The sequence below is a fragment of the Apium graveolens genome, chromosome 9, assembly GCF_009905375.1.
Source record: "Apium graveolens cultivar Ventura chromosome 9, ASM990537v1, whole genome shotgun sequence".
Taxonomy (NCBI): Eukaryota; Viridiplantae; Streptophyta; class Magnoliopsida; order Apiales; family Apiaceae; genus Apium; species Apium graveolens.
In genome coordinates this window covers 23059967-23080017 of record NC_133655.1, presented here as the reverse complement: position 1 = coordinate 23080017, position 20051 = coordinate 23059967, and the positions used below count along the sequence as shown (strand labels likewise).

At 35.8% G+C, this 20051-nt stretch overlaps 2 protein-coding genes across 4 annotated transcripts; both read right to left on the bottom strand.

Annotated features, from left to right (window-relative positions):
- Window positions 1-7094: 7094 nt before the first annotated feature.
- Window positions 7095-7857, bottom strand: LOC141682522 (large ribosomal subunit protein eL39-like). Its single transcript, XM_074487211.1, has 3 exons — window positions 7714-7857; window positions 7480-7583; window positions 7095-7339 (listed from the first exon to the last, which is right to left on the bottom strand). The coding sequence occupies exons 1-3, from the start codon at window positions 7714-7716 to the stop codon at window positions 7291-7293; spliced, it is 156 nt and encodes a 51-aa protein (XP_074343312.1). The 5' UTR covers window positions 7717-7857; the 3' UTR covers window positions 7095-7290.
- A 4842-nt stretch (window positions 7858-12699) lies between these two features.
- Window positions 12700-19811, bottom strand: LOC141687358 (uncharacterized). Of its 3 annotated transcripts, none has more exons than XR_012560992.1 (7): window positions 19539-19811; window positions 18308-18689; window positions 17817-18013; window positions 16695-16839; window positions 15988-16141; window positions 13653-13794; window positions 12700-13327 (listed from the first exon to the last, which is right to left on the bottom strand). XR_012560992.1 is itself a non-coding variant. In XM_074492600.1 (6 exons), exons 1-6 carry the CDS (start codon window positions 19586-19588, stop codon window positions 13772-13774), a joined length of 951 nt encoding a protein of 316 aa, XP_074348701.1. In that variant the 5' UTR covers window positions 19589-19811; the 3' UTR covers window positions 13378-13771. The 3 variants fall into 3 exon arrangements, 1 of the variants encoding a protein (XP_074348701.1); XR_012560993.1 differs by having other exon boundaries at window positions 12700-13314; XM_074492600.1 differs by lacking the exon at window positions 12700-13327 and having other exon boundaries at window positions 13378-13794.
- Window positions 19812-20051: the final 240 nt, after the last annotated feature.

The window sequence follows — 20051 nt, the reverse complement described above, 5'->3', positions numbered from 1 at the left end:
GTAGATTCCTTCGTGCACTGCCTCAAGTGCTTATCGCTGTTCTTCGATATTTAGGCACCTCAGGAGGGGCTGACTGACCGATCGGCGATACATCCTTCCATTGATGATGGTGTAGCTCGATGCCCTGTACTTGATCTTTAGGGCCTCCCTTCGGTCCGGAGGTAAGAAACCTTTTTCCAGAAAGTTCCTTAGGGTACTCATCCAATCGCTCCCCAGGTGAATCTCCAGACATTCTTTCTTCTCGATCGAAGTCATCTTGGCTTCGGTGAGGTAAATAGAACCAGTTAGGTTCCGTGTCTCGGCCGAAGCTAGCCTGAAAAGTGTGTCTGCCCATGCATTTTTCTCCCTGCCAATTTGACTTAGCTCAAAGGTTTCAAATGACAAAGAAACATCTTTTACCTTGCTAGCATAGGCTTTCGTTCGAGGGTCTCTCTGCTCATATTCCCCCGTGAAATGTTTCACAACCAGCATGGAGTCGCTGAAGGCCCTTAAATGTTTCGCCTCAAGGCTTCGGTCCAGCTCCATCCCTGCGAGGAGTGCCTCGTACTCTGCTTCATTATTTATCAAAGGAAAATCGAATCTTATAGCCTTGCATATCTCGAATCCTTCGGGGCTGGAGAGAATTAAATGGGCCCCACACTTTCTCCCGGCTACCGACCCATCTACAAAAAGTTTCCACTTCCCAGGGATCCGAATTAGCTGTTCGTCGGGTGTAAGATCCTTCGACCCCAAGAAGGTGCACTCGACCACAAAGTCGGCCAGAGCTTGAGCCTTCATCGCCATTCTGGGGACATACTCGAGATCAAATTCCCCAAGTTTGATGGACCAAGCCACTATTCTTCCCGAGGCTTCGGGCCTTGTTAGAATCTTTTTCAGAGGTTGACTTGTGACAACTTGAATCGTTCGGCCTTGGAAGTAATGTCGCAATTTTTGGGAGGCCATAACCAACCCATATGCGAATTTTTCGACATTGGGGTACCTCGTTTCTGCATCCGTGAGGACATGGGACACGTAGAACACGGGGTGTTGATTGCCTTCGTAGTTTTTCACAAGCACCGCCCCTAGGGTTCTGTCGTACACGGCCAGATAAAGCTGGAGAGTTTCCTTCGAATCGAGCCTCATTAAGAGTGGCGCCTTAGTAAGGTATTCTTTTACTTTCTCGAATGCCCTTTGGCACTCGGGCCCCCACTCAAAATTCTTTGACCCTTTGAGCACGGCGAAGAAGGGGAGTGCCTTTTCGGCTGATCGGGAGATGAAACGCCGAAGGGCGACGAGCCGACCCGTCAGCTTCTGGATGTCTCTGATGTATTCAGGGGCTTCCATATTAATGAATGCTTTTATCTTCTCGGGGTTCGTCTCTATCCCCCGGGCACTAACCATGTATTCAAGGAACTTGCCACTGGAGACTCTGAAGGTGCATTTGTTCGGATTGATCCTCATGTTGTTCCTTCGGAGTGTCTCAAAGCACTCTTTCAAGTCTTCGGCATGATCTTGGAATAGTGATTTTACAATCATGTCATCCACATATGCCTCCGTGTTCTGATCGATCTTCTCTTTAAAGACCTTGTTTACCATTCGTTGGAATGAGGCTACAGCGTTCTTCAGTCCGAAGGGCATTTTGATATAAGCATAAGTCCCCTTCGGAGTTATGAACGCTTTCTTGGGCACATCCTTGTCATTCATAGCAATTTGATGATAACCAGAAAAAGCATCCAAAAAACTAAGTACCTCATATCCTGTCGTAGCGTCTATTAGTTGGTCGATGTTGGGCAAGGGGTAATGATCCTTCGGACATGCTTTATTGAGGTCCGTATAGTCCACGCACATCCTCCATTTCCTATTTGACTTCTTGACAACCACCACATTGGCTAGCCAGTCGGGGAATTCAATTTCTTCGATGAATTTGGCTTCCAACAGTTTTTCTACTTCGGCTTCTATAACCTCGTGTCGTTCGACTGCAAATGTCCTCTTCTTCTGCTTCACCGGTTTGGCATCGGGCTGCACATTCAAGCAGTGCTTTGCCGTCTTGGGATCCAAGCCGGGCATATCTTTCGGCCCCCGGGAGAACATATCATGGTATTGCCGAATGACAGCTATTACCTTTGCCTTCAGATCGGCCCTCATGTTTTTCCCAATCCGAAGCATCTTTCCCAAATGACCTGCGTACAATTCTATCTCTTCGGTTTCCGCTGCGGGTTCGGCTATCGGGCTCGAGAGATTCACCTCAAATTTCTTCAACTCAATATTTAATGTCTCTCGGCTTCCGTTGGGCTCGGATTCAGCCCGCTTTCTCTTTCCAGTTCCGTCCGGTCCTTCGTATTCCTGATCCTTCTCGAGATCTTCCAGCATTATGATTTGGGCGGTTTTTTGATCACCCCTCATTTCTCCTACCCCTTTCTCAGTTGAAAACTTGAGCTTAAGATGGGGTATAGACTCCACCGCTTCAAAGGTTGACAAGACGGGCCTCCCAAATATTGTATTGTACGGGCTTTCGATCCGAACCACGTAGAACTTCACTGGCTTCTCAACAGTATATGGCAATTTGCCAAGGAGGACTGGGAGAGTGATCGTTCCTTCAAACTGAATGGCATGTCCTCCAATGGCGTAAAGGGGAGCCTCATTGCAGGGCTCTAACTATTCTCCGGCCAAGTTCATCTTGCAGTAGGTGTTGTGGAACAGTATGTTGGTCGAGCTTCCGGTATCTACCATTTCCTTCCATATCTTATTATGTCCGATGATAGGATTTATAATAAGAGGGTCCTCATGTGAGCGAATGACATCATCATAGTCTTTTGTGCTGAAGGTCATGGGCATATGGGGCTTCGCCTGATCGAAGTGATATAGATTGTACACTTGTCGGGCGTATTTCTTCTTGGTTGTCTTACTATCCTTATCCAGGATGTTGCCCCCAGATATAGTTTTTACTTCACCCCTTATCCTATCCCTTCGCTCTGGCTCCTCGGCCTCTATCTCCCCCTCCTGATTCTCCTTCGGCCCAAGCCTGTCTCTCATATCTCGGACGAACTGATTAAGTTCGCCATCTTTGATCATACGCTCAATGAGCTTTTGAGGTGATAACACTCATCAGTGTTATGCCCCTTGTCCCTGTGATAGTCGCAGTATTTATCGGGGTTGTTCTTGTGGTTTGGGACCTTCATTTTAGCTGGACGGACGAATCCGGGTTTTCCCTTAATCTCATGAAGAATCTTGGAGATCGGCGCATTCAAAGTGGTGAATACGGCTGAATCTCTATCTCGTCGTCGTTCGGCCTCGCGAAATGCTTCTTTTCTTCCTTCTTTCCCAACCATCCCTTCGGTCAGCGCCTGATCTTGAGCCCTCGTATCTGTCGGCTCGCTTTGATCGGTCATCCCTACGGGAGTCCTTATATCCCTCAATACTTTCCATTTTCCGGTGAATGTTCTCGCCCCTCACATATATATCATTCAGGGATTTCGGGGGAAAATCGTAAAGAGATGAGCGAAGCTTCTTACCTTTATAGGGATTCAGCCCCGCCGTTAAGAAGCCCATTGCTTTGACCTTATCCAGATTAGTAACCATTTCGGCTTCCTCCTTAAATCGAGCGAGATAGTCCCCCAATTCTTCGTTCGCCCTTTGTCTGCAGTGGACCAGGGCTTCAGTATCTTTCGCCTTTCGGCACAGGTGCGAGTAGTACTTCATAAATTTCCTCTTCAGCTGCTCGTAGGATCCAATGGACCTGGGCTTGAGGGATTTGTACCACATCGAAGCCGACCCCTTCAGATAGGTCTTGAACATTTTGCATAACATGATATCATTGTGACCCATCCCAATCATTAGGAGTTCGAACTTTTCGCAGTGGTCCTCAGGTTCTCCTTTTCCACTGAACACGCTCATCTTAGGGAATTACCTTTCTTCGCCTGGGGGGTCGATATTGCTCAATTTCCTATGTCACTACCGGTTCTCTATCATCCCTCATATCACCGAACAGGGCCTTCTCCAGGCGATTGAGCCTGAGGCGGGATCCATCAGGATCTTCATCCAAATCAGAAGAAAAGGGTTGTTTGGTCCTTTTCCTTCGGGGATGCGAATCAGAGTCAGACTCATCTTCTTCGTCATGCACCCTACGTTCCATTCTATCCTTATTCGTTCTGCCGGACTCGTCGGCCCGCATCGCTTCACGCAAAGTTTGTTCTTGTAATTCAATATCCTCTCTTTGCAGCTGTAGGGCCTTCAGCCGGAGAACGTCAGCCTCTCTTCGCTTCGCTCGGGCTTCTGCTTCCTTGTCAGCTTGATCAGTTTTGGCCTTGCCCTTCTCCGCGGCCTTTTCTGCCCGGATCTTTAGGAGTAAGGCCTCTTCCTCAGGAGTCAATGTGATGACCCCATCTTCGTCCACTAGGGTGGACAGTTGTCCCTTGTCAGAAAAACCAGGTGGCGGTGAATGCTCATGAATTACTTCTGTCATGTTCTCGTTATCTCGGCTTGTAACTCTCGTATTTCCCACAAACGGCGCCAAATGTTACGCCGAGATTCCTTCGGGAGATGTAACAGACTTCGACTGCCTTGAAGGTGGCTTCGGCTGATACCTGAAAGCGAAGAGAATGCGAGGGTTTGTACCCCCAATTCACCTCCGGCGTGAGAATAAGAATCTGGTTGTAAAGGTGAGGTAAATAATACAAGAAAAACAGAGTGTTTGTGAGAATCTGTGTGTGTTTTGTCTTACTTCTCAAGGGATTTTATACTCCATCTCACCATGATTGCACCTTACGTTACTCATCATTAAGGAGGGAGTGAAAAGGGGACGTTATGCCTCTTCTCCTTTCCAACGGTCTAGAAGAAGAATGGGCTTTGGCCTGGGATTTTCCGTGGGCCTTCGGCTTATGGGCCTGGTGGGCCTGCGACCCAAAAGCTCAATCGTCCGACGGGCCTTCGCTCTGAGGGCCTTATTAGGCCTACAGCCAACAATAGGATTGTATCATATGTTCATCGTATACTCCCCGATATTTACCCAATTTAATTTTTAATAATTATACGGTTATTTCGTTAAATCATACAAGTTTACATATGTTCATGTTCTTATCAAAATTAAAAAATTGACTTAAAAATTACTATAAAAAGTTAAATTAAATTTGAAAACTTTATTTTAATTATAAAATTATTTTAATATATGTCTCGCTTCGTTTGAGAAATTATTTTAATTTATAAACAGACACGTACCTTGCACGTGCTTTTATTCTAGTTTTATGTAGTAGACTGGAGCTTGAATAATTATTATCTTATGTCTTAATGACATCTTGCAAACTATTTCGCATTTTGTTTTTTTTACGGATACGAGAAAAGATATAATAAAACATTATAACTCAGCTGGAACAAATTTTGAACCGTCAACTACAATTTTATGTAAAATAAAAAATAAGCTAAATAAAAAGCCGTTTTGTTTTCAGATCGCTTAACACATAAAATATTTAAATTCTTCAATTTAAAAAAAAAATACAATAACATATCGAGCAATCCAACATATACCGATTGTGAAACTAGTAAGATTATTGACATTCACATAAGTATCATCCTTAACCTAATGTTCAGATGTATCAGTTTCATCAACTGATATTGGAGTAACAAATACCCCAAAATATGAACAATTTTTTGTTATGAAAGTTGAGCTCTTGCGATATCCACCATCGTCCGTCGCAAGTCTTCTTAATCTCCCAATATATCATATAAATCCTTCCGAGAAAATTTACCAAAATCCATTACTGAACATACGAAAATATCAAAACAGAAAAAATTAACATCCTAAAAGGATTGGACATAAATAACAAACTTGATAACAAGGTATTCAATGTATAAATATAAACATTCTCCTACATACCATTCATATTGTAATGCACAGAGATTGATATACCTTTCTATATGGATTGTACATAAGAAAAACATCCTAGATGGTTTGATCACAAAGACATATTATACATTATTTTGCAATCTTTCAATCTGCACGGTAACCTGCAAACAACCGACTCTAAAGCTAATAAAACATCTTCCCCTAAACCCCATAAATATTTCTGCATGATTGCCATATATATATATATATATATATATATATATATATATATATATATATAACAGATTGGGGTTTGGATAATTTAATCTCTTCTTTGATGGGTTTGACATTTTAAAGAGAACATATACATTGAACATTCGGTCAATCTGCACATTTACCTGCAAGCTACCAACTTCGGAGCTAATGAAAGAACTCCCCTTTTGGATGGGCTAAACATCTTAAATAACTTTTCACATTCTGTCAATCTGCTCATTAAGCTACAAGCTACCAAGTTCGAAGCTAAAAAAGAACTCCCTCACACCACCCAACACAAAACAATGTTAAACACTGCACATGTTCAAGAACACAGGCACAACTGTATGTCGAATACTTGCAACATTTGCTGAATTACATACAAAACTTACTGTAATGAAAAAAACAACACTAATTCAAAGGAGTATATCTACACCAATGACAATCACAGGTTGTTGGCAGGTTTAGGATGTAAAACTAATAATCTGATACCCACTACTGAAAGCAAACCATTTTTTTCCCGATACTAATTGCAACTGACCAAGCCATCTCTCATAAGAAAATAATGTCTTCATTTTGATTTCAGTTGATTGAGTTTTAGCACATATAACGAATTCAATCAAACCAAACTACGCAATGGATATAAAATGGTTAAAGAACTTCAATCCAACTAGCAGAATATGATATAGTAACAAACGTATGTAACCTGAATTGGTAAGATCTGCAACAAAACCAGCACCTCATCCCCTACCCCTGCCTCTATTCTCTACTCACATGACTGCAAGTATAGACTGAATACTTTGAACATAATCCTATACTACTTCCAAGCAACACGTTGGTAAAATTATAAAAAAAAATTATAATTCTTTGACATATATATAGAAGTGCTAGTACCTCAACAGATATAAGTATATATATGTTCCAGCAGTTGTAACATTGCAATTGCCTACACTTTAGTAACTGAAACAGGAAGAAATTCACCAAATTGATACAATGAACTAAACAGCTAAAACTCTGAATATAAACACAGCAAAAGAGCAGTAAATATAAAGAAAAAGTCTATCATTGATAATTAACTAACGCTATTCAAAACGATAATTAATCATTAACTTTGTTCTTAAAAACGACAATCAAGCTGAAAACAGAGACAAAGTCGCAATGCTACCACAATCTCGAAAACTACATAATAACTCAAAACGTAAAAACATTGAAAACATCGAGACCGAGCATGGAAATTGTCCTTAAAAGCCGAGCTTAGTTCTGCGCCAGTGCCTACGCTTGGCATTGTACCTACAACAAATAAAATCACATCAATCACCAGATCACAAACAATAAAAAAAAAATTAATACATTCATCTATTCATATCGTAAAATATTATTTATCGAGATTAAAAATACACCGCCTCCATTACATAAAAAAAAGAGTATACCTGATTTTATTATCGGTACGCATACGGATCCAATGAGGAATGGGACGGTTCTGCCTCATCTTCTTAGCGAGCTTCTTCTTGATTATAAATGTCTTATGTGACGGCTGCGAGAAAACAAACGCGATTATATTTTAATTAACTTAAAATCGATATGTAAAATTATATGTAAATATTAATTTATGTATAATTAAGATCAGAGAAATGTTGATAGTAGAGATGGAGAGAGAGATTCACCATTTTGGGTTGAAAGATCGGCTCAGCTGCAGAGATGAGTGGAGAAAATGTAAAACCCTAATTTGTGGATGTAAGTAAAGGGCCTTAGCTATATGTATGCATTGGCCCGTGTATTCTCTGGGTTGGGCCGTTCTTTTCTTTCTCTTGCCCATTTTTTTTATAGCCATGTTATATTGTGTATTATTTGAAAAATCACCCAAAATATTATAGGATGTAGCCTTTTGTTATTTATTTTTTTATTTTTCAATGTGCCAAACGTTAATTCATTCATGTGACGTTTTGTGTAAATTTATTTATTTATTCTTATTTTGAGCTTCTTTTGATGTGTTATTTAGGGGTCCGGAAATATCACTTAATGTCACGTTTTCAATATTTTTTTATTTAAAACTTTTAAACTTTAAGATTATACCATTATTTAACAATTTTAACATTTAGGATGCACCAATCTCTTTTTGGGTTTTACAAATATTAAAAAAGAAATTAATAAATATTACACCGATTTAGGGTTTAGGGTCCCTGTAGCCTAAATCCTAGAAACCAAAAATGTAAATTTTAAATTTAAAAATTTAAATTTAAAAGTGTAACTTAATTTAATAAATTTTAACATATTAGGGTTCACCAGTCACTTTTGGGTTTTAGAAATAATTTAAATAATTTTTTAGTATTTTAGGAATTATTAATTTTTTATTTGAGTTTAAAAATATATATTTTTAGAAAAATATGTGTGTAAAACGCTAGATAAAGTAGGGTTTTAGGCCAAGATGCTATATAATGCAGTGTTTGGTTTCAAAACTCTATCTTAATATCACGTTTTGCGCATTTTAAAAAAAAGTCAAGGGTGCATTACGCTACACGATGTAGCGTTTTGGTTTTTTGGCCTAAACGCTGCACGATATAGTGTTTTGAGATGACATTTTAGGCCATTATTTTTCAGAAATAATATTTCGGACCATTTTTAACCTCAAAGTAACATTTAGAATCAACACCATATACTATCTAGGACCCTGTTTGATGAGGATATACTATACGCAGTCTTCCCCTCATTTCAAAAAAATGAAGAACTTGTTTTCTTAAAGACCATCGGCTTATGTGTACAAATTGATATATAATGATAGATAAAACTTTGTAAAACTAAGAGTAAAAACCACTCACTACTTGCCACATCCGAGATTGATTTAGTTGCATCGTTTTCTCTTGATTATAATTAACATCAGACACAATAATTAAGAATTCGTTTAATCTCTTGTAATATTTGGAATTAATAACAGAACAGAGTTATTGTTGAAAATATAATACTAATAATTATTAACTGAATAATTCAATAAAACCTTAAAAACACCTAGTAATACGATTCAAGATAAAACCTTGAAAACTAAAACCCCAAATTGAATATCAGAGTTCTCTCAAACCATTGCAGACGAGCAGGCGTGCATCAGAAACTTGTCCCACGCCCAACTAAGGATAATTAGGAGCTTGATCCTGGAAATATTTTTGCGCATTTATCAAAATTATAACTTTTTGTTAAATTATTTGTGATTTAATCCATTTTCAAAAAGTTTTGTAAAAGTATTATTTTATTTAAAAAATATTTTCAAAATACGATGTTATATAATAGGTAGGTTGCATTTATTTTTAATTGTGCAACTATTTCGGATTGCTTTCGATGTTGCGTTTTCAGTTACAAATTATATTCCAAGTATGGTTATAAATTTGCAAAACATATTCTCGTAAATATATTTTTTATATTCTAAGTTGTAGACGTGGTTGTAAAATGGTTCCAAAGTTACAGAACCTATTTTTAAAAAATGATAATATTTTTGTAAAAAATTGGTAAAACCTAAGTGTTTATGAAAACCCCTGTATTTATTTGGTTAGCAAGTTTCTAAAAAAAAATCTTTTAAACATTTTTCTTAGAAAAAAATTCAGTGTTTTTCGGTATTTGGATATTAGGGAGAGTTACGAAAACGTTGAGAACAAAATCGTTTTAAAAAATGATTTGCCATTCTAAAAAGAGAAAATCATTCTCTAGAACTAATTACTTTTCTCAAAGAAATTTTCTTCATTCAAAAATATTTTGTTTTCAAGCAAAAGCGCATCTATCTTCTTTCATATCTTGAATTCTTTTTATTAAAAAATCTCGTGGACAATAGATAAAATAATAGATAAACTTTTAGGACTTTAGCTTTCCCGCAACCAAACTAGGGGTTTGTTGATTATCTTTTTACTGAAAAATAGTTAAAAAATTACTTGATAAAATTTAAAAACTGATTTTCGGAATAGTATTTTTAGCTTCAAAGCTGCTGCTCAAAAAAGTAAGCTCCCATATTTTTAGAAAAAATTGTTTTTCAGCTTTTGCGGAAAGTAAATGCTGATTTCACCATTAAATCTTACCAAAACATTATTATTTTTTGGTTAAATATCAAAGTAGTCATTTAACTGCAGGGCATGTATCGAAAAACTCACTCATGTTATCACGGACTCAATTTAGTTGACAGTAATGACACGACCGTTAACAAGATTGGTTGACCTGACAGAAAAATGGTTGACTTTAACAGATTAACAACTGAAAATCCCAAAACGCGGGGAAGATAAAAAAAATTGCATCTTTTAAATTAAAATTAAGTCTATTATCTTAAATCAAAAGTTGTCAAAAGAAAAATAAAAGTTTCCTTTTTAATTTTGTAAAAAATGTTTATTTTATATTTTATAATAAAAATAATTTTGATGTTTTTTTAAAAATTTCATAATTTAACTTTCTTTTAGTCAAAAAGCTAAAATTTTAATCAAGAGTTCCAATTTTAATTCATACTTTTATTTTGAATGTTATAAAATACATTATATTATACTTTCAAATATAAAATGCTTATAATATTCAAATATGGAAACTTTTGGACTTGTAAGGTAAAATATAAAAATTTAAAGTAAAATGTATATAAACAAAAATATATAAAAATTCATACCAAAAATGCTTATAAAATAAAAACGAATTGTTTTTTAAACTGAAATTCAAATTTTCTTTTACAAAATCTTTATGTTACTTTACAAATTTACAAAAATATATGGGTTTATTTTTTTTAAAGGAACAGTGAGTTTTTTTATTATACATAAAAGATTATTGAGCAAATATTTTATTTTTAAGAGTATAATAATCTAAATTTTGATATTATAAGGCTTACATATTACTGAATTTTTTCGAAAAAATAATCAATATATCTATATCCATTAAAAAATGAAATTCGGGGTCAAGTGAAACATTAAAATTATAAGGAAAAAAATAAAGAGCACGAATACTAATTTATGGAATCTGGAGGCATAACCATCATGATTATTTGAAGGTTCATCCACCAATTTTACTTCCCAAATTGTTTAAATAATACGATGAAATAATCAAGTAAAAAGCTTTTTTAATCTGAAATTCAGGATACATATGATATATACATATATGTGTGTACGTGTGAATTATTCGTTTGTTTATAAATATTAGGGGGCTTAGTTGGATTCATCCTAACTTTTCAATGTTGCCACATCTATCCACATGTAAACAGAGTTATGGTCAATCCTTTTCCGTTAGGTCAACGAACAAGGTTAACGGCACTGTGATTACCTGCTACTATAATTGTGTGAATGAGTCCTGATAACAAGAGTCAGTTTTTCGATATATGTCCTTCAGTTAAGTGACCACTTTGATATTTAACCCTTATTATTTTTAATTTTTTGTATCAAAACATATACATATCAAAAAAATTACAAAACAGTCATCTGATTTTTACAAAGGTACTTTTTTCAGCAACATTTTTTCTAACAACACAACAATTTTTAACAACAATCCCAAACATAGTCTTAACAAAACATACCCAGTATATACCGCTTAACACAGGGTTTGGGGGTAAGATATACGCAGCTTTCCTCTCATTCCGAAGAATAAAGAGGTTATTTCATGAAAGACATCAGGCTTGTGTGTGCGCGTTAAAAATATAAAAAAGTGAAAAGAACAATATAACATATACGCAAGAATTAATACTTACTTAAAACAAACGAAAAATTTGATGACTTAAACTGAAAAAAGTCAAAACAAATGTTAGCCCATGGTATAATTTCATAGGACTAACCTAATTATTTGTTGTTTGTTGTCTAGTCGCCCTCAAGTTGCAACCAATCAGACAAGAATTTTGAAAATCTACTTTGAAATGGGTAATGATGAACAAATACATAAAAAGTAACCGCTCGAAAGAAAGTTGGATCCTTTACATGATGAACAAGATACACTTTTTTAGTGTCAAAGTTACTTCTGAATAAAACTGTATAAATGGAGGAGAATATAACCGCTTTTATTCCAAACTTGATATGGATCCAGTGTTCGGGAAAGGCGATGATATGGTAAAATTCTCAATACCCATCCTCTCTCACTCTCATTTTTATCATGTAATGATATATCACGACCAATCCCCTTTAAATATTGTGTCAATCTTGATTTACGTTCTTCTTTTCAGGGAGTGAGTGGAGGGGGGTTTTCTTCATTGTTTTCTTCATCTCCGATTATGTCCATCATTGTTTAGTGTCAATTAACTTTTTAAAATATTTTTTTAATTTTTTTTAATTTAAAATCCATACAATAAAAAACATTATATTAAACAATTAACTTTTTTTAAAAAAAAAAAACTTATAAATTATAATTTATCCAAACACGTCACTAACGTTGTACTCCCGAGTTAAAATCATGAGAGAAAAGAAAAAAAATGAAAGTTAATTTCTATAATTTTTCTTCATAATGGTGCTCACGAGTTTCTTCATAATGAAAGATAAAATTTAAAAAAAAATCCACCCAAATTTTTTCTCCCAAAAAATGAGATAATTTTGAGAGAAACTCTCACATACTTTTTAATATATTTCCTTCCAAATCAATATTTTTAAAAATTTATCTCATTCGCAAGAAATAACTTAGGAACATCTTAAAGAAATTTTTTTGCTTCACTTCTTTTCCCTTTATCTTCCCTTCCGTTCTCTTCTTCCATAAAAATGTTGTGAGCACGTCGTAAGTAAATTTATACATGCACCTAAATAACTGAGGAGATTGATAAATAAACTCCTTCTGTTACTATTTAAATGAACCAGTCTTCCTGTTGGCTGTTGCGTTCATAATTTGATCTTCGAATGAAGGTTGTAAAATAAGATTATTCTTGACAACAATACCAACTGGCTACGGCCTGCAAGGCGGGTTAATACAAGCGGAGCTTCTCCGGTTTGTATTTGTTTGGAACTAATGAATAGAATACTTATGTCTTGCTCCGGAGTTTTAAAAAGGAAGTAAAACAAGTAAAGGGTAAGTAATTTCACTCCGTAATCGTGCTCCCGAGTTTTTAAAAAAAAAGCGAAAACAAGTGTTAATAAATGTAAATTTGACAATCTTTCACTCCAAAACTTTCAATCCAAAAATGAGATAAAAATACTTTACCTCCTATTCGCCTCCTCCCTTCCCATTAAAAAACTCGGGAGCAAGCCCCAGAGGGTGTTAAGAAGAGCAAGAAAGAGCTCGACTATCAATACCTCTTTCATTTGGCACTTCCGTAAAGTCCTACAAGATGTTAGATTTCCATCGAGGACCTGGCAGTTGACACTGATGACTTACATTAAAGGGATATATCAGAAATAATCAGATACGAACCATAAAACAACAGTTTTTCAATCAAATAGTTTTGGTATGTGTGAAAGCGCAAGGGTAAGTCGGTGGACTGAACCTATGCTATCCTTTATAACTTTATTACAAGTTCACGTAATCATATTACATCAAGAGATGAATTGCTGAATCCAGCTAAAAGAATGATAACTGATTATAACGGTGACCGTGTTCCAGATTCACGGCAGTCGAATAAATAACCTGACTGTTGTTTCACCGATGTTAATTCTATATAAGAATAGATATGAAAATTATCTGTGCATACCAATACAGGGATCTTCACTATCCTTCTCAAATTCTTCAATCTATCTATGCATGAAAAAGTCATCCTCTCAAGGACAAAAAATAATATGGCTGCTGTCAACATCGCTGATAATGAGTTCATCATTCTTTCGTACAAGATCGTTCTGCACATTAAAATGAGAATGGTCAATCCAACAAAGATATATTGTTTTAGTACTTCTCAAAAGTAAATCTGGAGATGATACTTATAGCTAAAGCAAGTTGGCATGGCACATAAGGGGTTAGGGCCAAAGCATTCTATACAAACATTACAATTGAGCAATTAGCTTATAAATAGCCTGCTACAAGCATATCATCCTCCCTTCAATTGTTAAATAGAACGAAAAGACAAGTAAACTAAGATAAATAGATGTCTAGACTTTGTGGTTACACTTTTGATATATGCTCTGATATAAACATTAACAATAGCGACTGCCAAAAAAATCTAAAATGTTTATAGAAATTGACAGCGTAAGCTGTTGACCCAAAATAACTCCATCTCTAATCTCATCTAGTGGCCTCATTTGCAAGATGTATTGACCAGTGTACCACTTCTCATACGGTCATACCACTCTCCTAACATATGCTCTTTGAGTTTCTTCACGATTATTTACGTCCAGAAAACCTATGCTCATTACTTAGGGCCTGTTTGGCAATTCCGATAAGTCAACTTATTGGCTTATAAGCCCGTAACAGCTTATTGACGAGTGTTTGTCGACCCAACTTATAAGTTGAATTTACAACTTATAAGCTGATAAGTTGAATGTTGATAACGACGTACTTTTTCTCAACTTATTTTTTATTTTTCATTTTTTTATCAATTTTAGTTTAAAAATATACTTTTAAAATGTTAATCAAACTTTAATTTATATAAATTAAGATAATTATATTTAAAAATTATTTATTTTAGTTCATTTAAATAAAAAAATTTCTGATTTATAAATTAAATTATCCAAACACTTATATAACTTATAAACATTTATTAACTTATCACTTATCGGCCACTTATTCAATTTAAGTTATAAGTTACTTATTTTAAGATTTCTCAAACGGACACCTAATGCAAATTCTTCTCTCAGTGTGCATTCATATATTAGCCAAATTAAAAAAAAATGCTGTTAATTGGATGGACCACATGAAAGAACATGATGACTGATCAGCGCAACCAGCAAGCTAAACCAGTTACCAATAAAATTAGCATGCTTCAACACACAATGTGGACATGGTTGGAAGTTTGAACTTGAAAGGGTCATGGCACTGAAGTTAGGAAAGACCCTCACGACTCAGATTATGGAAGTTTCAAGCTAAGTTACCCGGACTCGGGTCGGGCGTCGGATACGGGCGCGGATCCAAGTGTCGGACTCTTAGTTTCCAGGATTCGTGGATATGTATCCGAAATTGGACACGGGTGCAGAGATTCGGCATTAAACCTTCACATAAGTGAAGTTGTACCTACTTTTTATACTCCACGTTTGTAAATTAGTGTCCTCTACCAAATAAAGAAAACATATACATAATTGTAATGTCATATTATTGCATAAATCAAAAGGATAACATGCAAATAGTAATCTATTGACATTTCTATCTAGAGTTAAGTTGTTGTAAGGCCTTGTAATTTATTTTGAACTAGATTTCTTGAAGTCAAAAATGTCCCGTTTCCATACGAAGGATCCGACTCAGATCCCATACACACACCAATGTCATGTCCGATCGACATGGGTATGAGGGGAAAATTGAGGAGCCCGGGTAACGTAGGTTTGAAGTATGACTTCCAAAAAATCCAATACGGATCTAGATTCTCAAAAGTATATTCAGATTGAGATCTATCATTATCGCTAATAAAATCTAGGAATGAGTAAAACCAGCCAAGACCAAAAGCCAACCATCTATACAACCCCTAACATGAGAAGTCACATTTGATGAACGGTGGTAGTGGACATGACAATTGAGTATTATGCTAAAACTATAATATAAAGTACTGGGCCGGACACTAAGGATTGCATGTCTTGCTGCATAAGGACACACAGCCTCGTAACATGCTAGATTTATATACTATTTGAAACTCCAGATACTCAAATTACCACTGGGCATGAAGGGACTGATGAAGGTCCTAATTCGTGCCTTTTTCAGTCGGCACTGGTTTACAAGATGGTGGTCATATACGATGGCAAGTCTTTGAAAACAACTAGAAGAAACTACTTTACTGGTACCACATTTCCATCTAGCTCATGATGCATACAGGCAAACTTTGGCATGAGTTCTATATTCTAGACCATATATAAATCAGCAAGCATGGATGAGGAAAGAAAGAGTCATACTTAGGAATTCATAGGCAAGTATCATTGAGGTTCCCCAAGCCGACATGCTAAAAAACCTTGGACCTAGTCCTCTGTAGAATCCTTGCCAACCATCATCAGCGATCAATCGTCTAACTACCTGTCTCGTAGTGGGTCTCTTCTCATGCCCCATCACCTACAAATTGAAAAGGAAAAGATTAGTATTAAACCAGTGTGATGGGTTAGAAACCAGAAATATAAGATCAAAAATCTAGATTCAGCGAGAGTATGACATGCTTGGAAACAGTTTTCTCTTTCTTCAAGCAAGGGCCGTATTTCTGACAAAAATGACAAGACAACAAGAAACTACCTACCTTGTCGGAAAAAGATGGGATTGGCTTTCAATCTTTAAAACTAACAATTTACTCTAGAATTTCTAACATGTACTAAAACATTACATAAAATATTCACTGCCTAGAACAAAACGGAAATGTTAATGTTGTAATATATTATACTTGTATTGATTGAAATTTAAACCATAGATTTGACATGAGATCTCATATTTTAAACGTAGAAAGAAATATAGCATTTCAAGTTAACAATAGATAAGCCAGAAAGAATAAAAGTCCTTGCTACCAATTGCATCCAAGTTAGAAGAGCAAGTCCTGAGCTGGGATATAATTATGAAATGTAACAGCAAAATTGCTGTGTGTCGAAAAAAAAACTTACTAGATGACAACTAGTCATACCTGCAACCGAGTCTTGATAGTATCCAGTGGAGTTGTAATGCAGGATGCTGTAGCACCAGCAATAATTCCTCCAGCCCCCTGGACTAATATTAATGTCGACTCACTCGGAGAGGGATCTTCGTTCTCAGTTCCGTGACCTAATAACCTGCTCAGTAAATTCAAATGGCAGAGAAAACAAATTATATTATATCTGGGAGAATCTAAAATAGCTGAAGAAACAAATTTTACACCTCTACCCAACAAATATGATCTATACTTTCCGATTGAAAAACTGCTAAGAGAAAAAGAAAGAACTGGAAGAATATATCTTGAAAATGAAATGGAACAAAGGATGAGACACAAGTCGTGGCTCAACTAAGACCCCTCAGGGATTTTCTATAAAATAAAATAAAGAGAGACCTCGGTGTAAATAGAAATGGAGAGTCTATTTTTATCCTGAATGTGGCAAGTTCAAAAAAATAAAAAAAATCTATGCAAACTGAATGTAGTTATTATATCATGATCAACTTCAAAAATCTATCAACTAGGATTACTAGACCATAATGAAGATCAAAGACTTGACTCAACAGTCACGGCTGAAAGCACGGACTTGGCACCAATCCAGGATAGCCAAAACTATAATTTACCCATGTAAATTAGACTACCTACTGCACAAGTAAATATTTGGAACGGATACATGATACAAAACATAATAATATATGGAAGTAAAACCCATTAATTTGTTGCAGAATTTTTAAAGCTTGAAACATAATTGCAATTGATCAGTAAGAAGACTGTAGACATGCTTTCTGTAAAACAAATGAAGTTTCAGTAAACGTGCTACAATGTTCATTAAAGCCCCAAAAAAGATCAATCTAGGAAATGTTATTTAATGAGCTCCATGAAAGTGTTGATAATCTCCCTGGTCCCATATTTCCCAGTCTCAACGCTCCTGCCCTTATTAGTAACCTATCAGCTAAAGATGTAGTACCTATTTCACATCTTATTCGTAGTTTAGTTGGACCTTTTTGGCAGTCGATGCTAAAAGGAGAAATTAAAAGTCTACCGCTTTACTGGCCACGTTAAAATATTGGGAAAGCATTGCAGCACATCACAATAATGAAAAGCAAACAATTGTCTCACCTCCATATAACACGTTGACTTGAACCATAGCTTGCCCACCATACAGCACTAGATGGAGAATATGTCATAACTGAGAGACCAAAACCTCTATAAAATCCTCTAATTCCATCTGATTTTAAAATTTTGCGAGCAACATCCACCCCTCCATTATAGCTTGTGTGACCTGCGTATCCCTGGACCATTAATCTTTGACTAACCTGATGAAAGAAATTAACAGATGTAAGATACCGGCCAAATCTAAAAGTTCACATCATCCAAAAAAAGGAAACTACGAAACATAACAAATTATTTATAATGAGACAAGGTAAATCTCATTCAGCCTTGAATGCAAGAACATAGAAAAACAGAGAATATAACTCAATTAATCTGCATGTCAATCTAAATTCCATGTTTCACGGGTAGCCTCAATTAGGAGACTCAAAAGAGTCTCACTCAGAGCACACCCCAAAAATTTTCTAGACAATTCTCCATTCAGATAGCGGACAACATACCACATCAATTGGAACAAATACAGCCTGAGCAAAAAGTGAAGCTGTCATGCCAGCAACTCCATTTGCAATGGCTGCTTGAGTAGCTTCCGATAATTTGAATGGTTCAACCATCTTGAAAGCAGCTACTTTTGTTGTCTCCAACGCGGTAAGAAATATAATCCTGGCAGGCACTGCTCCAGTAATAACTGTTCCAAAACCTCTGTACAAACCAGGAACACCTTCCGCTTTCAAAAGGCCTCTGACAACAGAGAATGCATTCCTCTCAACCGAATCCTTTGTAACAATCTGCAGCCTGGTCTTTACAACAGAGATAGGGTATAGTGCAACCGTAAGCCCGGAAAAGATCCCAGCTCCTACAACATAAAACTTAGTTTTATCAAGCCTGCATGATGACAAGGACAACATATTAGAAGTTATGGATCAAAAACATAAAAAGGCCAACACACTTAGATCAGAAAGTTGAAGATAAATTGAGAAGGAGAACAGTCCACAGGGAAAAAACACATAGAAACAAGCATAAAAAAAGATGAATCCTGCTATACTCTTCATGGGAACGGGAATGAATTTAGCCAGTTTAAAATCCCATATCTAAACCACACCTAACAATGATTAACAGGATTTGAATAGTATACAGAAATGATCTAACAAAAGGTTAATATCTTGTTCCTAGCTAAGACGAAATCACAAATAGAACAACTTATAAAAATGCAGGTGAGAAACTGCTGTGCATTGCGTTCAAAATCCCATAGTAAGCTGTTATGAAATAAAAACACATAAAGCCACCCCAATTCGGAAACCATACTCTGCCAAACAACCGCAATTTACACAACTAAAAACGTAATAGGGCAGGCCAGCAGGTTAAACAACACTAGGCTGAGGCAGTGGTTGAGCATTTCTAGGTCAACACAGGTTCAATTATACAAAACCATAACTTACAAACAGATTAATAATAAATATATAACTCTAGAAACTCGAGATATACGAAAGCCACTTCGAGTCAAAGCTTTTAATCTACAACATTGCTAAGTCGTTATACAAATCAAACCCCCAACAAATGATCCTACAAAGTAATCTACGTTCCTACAAATAACATCATATCTAAAAAATTGAAAAACAGGCTCAAAAAATAACTCAATTAAAACAATCTGCAGTCAATTAAATGAAAAATGAATCATAAACATATAGAAATGTAAAAAAAAACAAACAAGAGATAAAAGGTTTATGGAAATACTTGTCCCAATCGATTTCTGTAGGATTTGTTTGGGAAGAAGTTGGCTCCATTTAAATAACAACGAGTCACAGCTGAATTTATCTTGTTATTGTTGTTCGTGGTTTGATTGAAATCTGATAAGACAAACAAAATTGAAGATGTATGTAAATATAAATGATTAAGAATATTATTGCCTGGGCGGAAGGAAGTTAGGTCGTTATTTGGTTGTATGTAATGTACGTATATATGGTTTAATGAATGCTTTTTATTAAGAATAAATATACTAACTAGTTAATTTATTGTTAGTTCCCTAGGCTAATTAAATCAGCATCATATGTGTATATTCTTGGAGTTTCGTGTAATATTTATCATCCCATCATCCCCGTCTACGTTGAATATTTGTCAAGTAATCTCCTCCTATTATTCTCGTTTGCAGCCTATGACCAAATTAAGCCGCGTATTTCGTATTCAAATGCAGATTCAGAAATTAAATTTCCGAAAAAAATCAATTATATTTTATCAATATATCATATA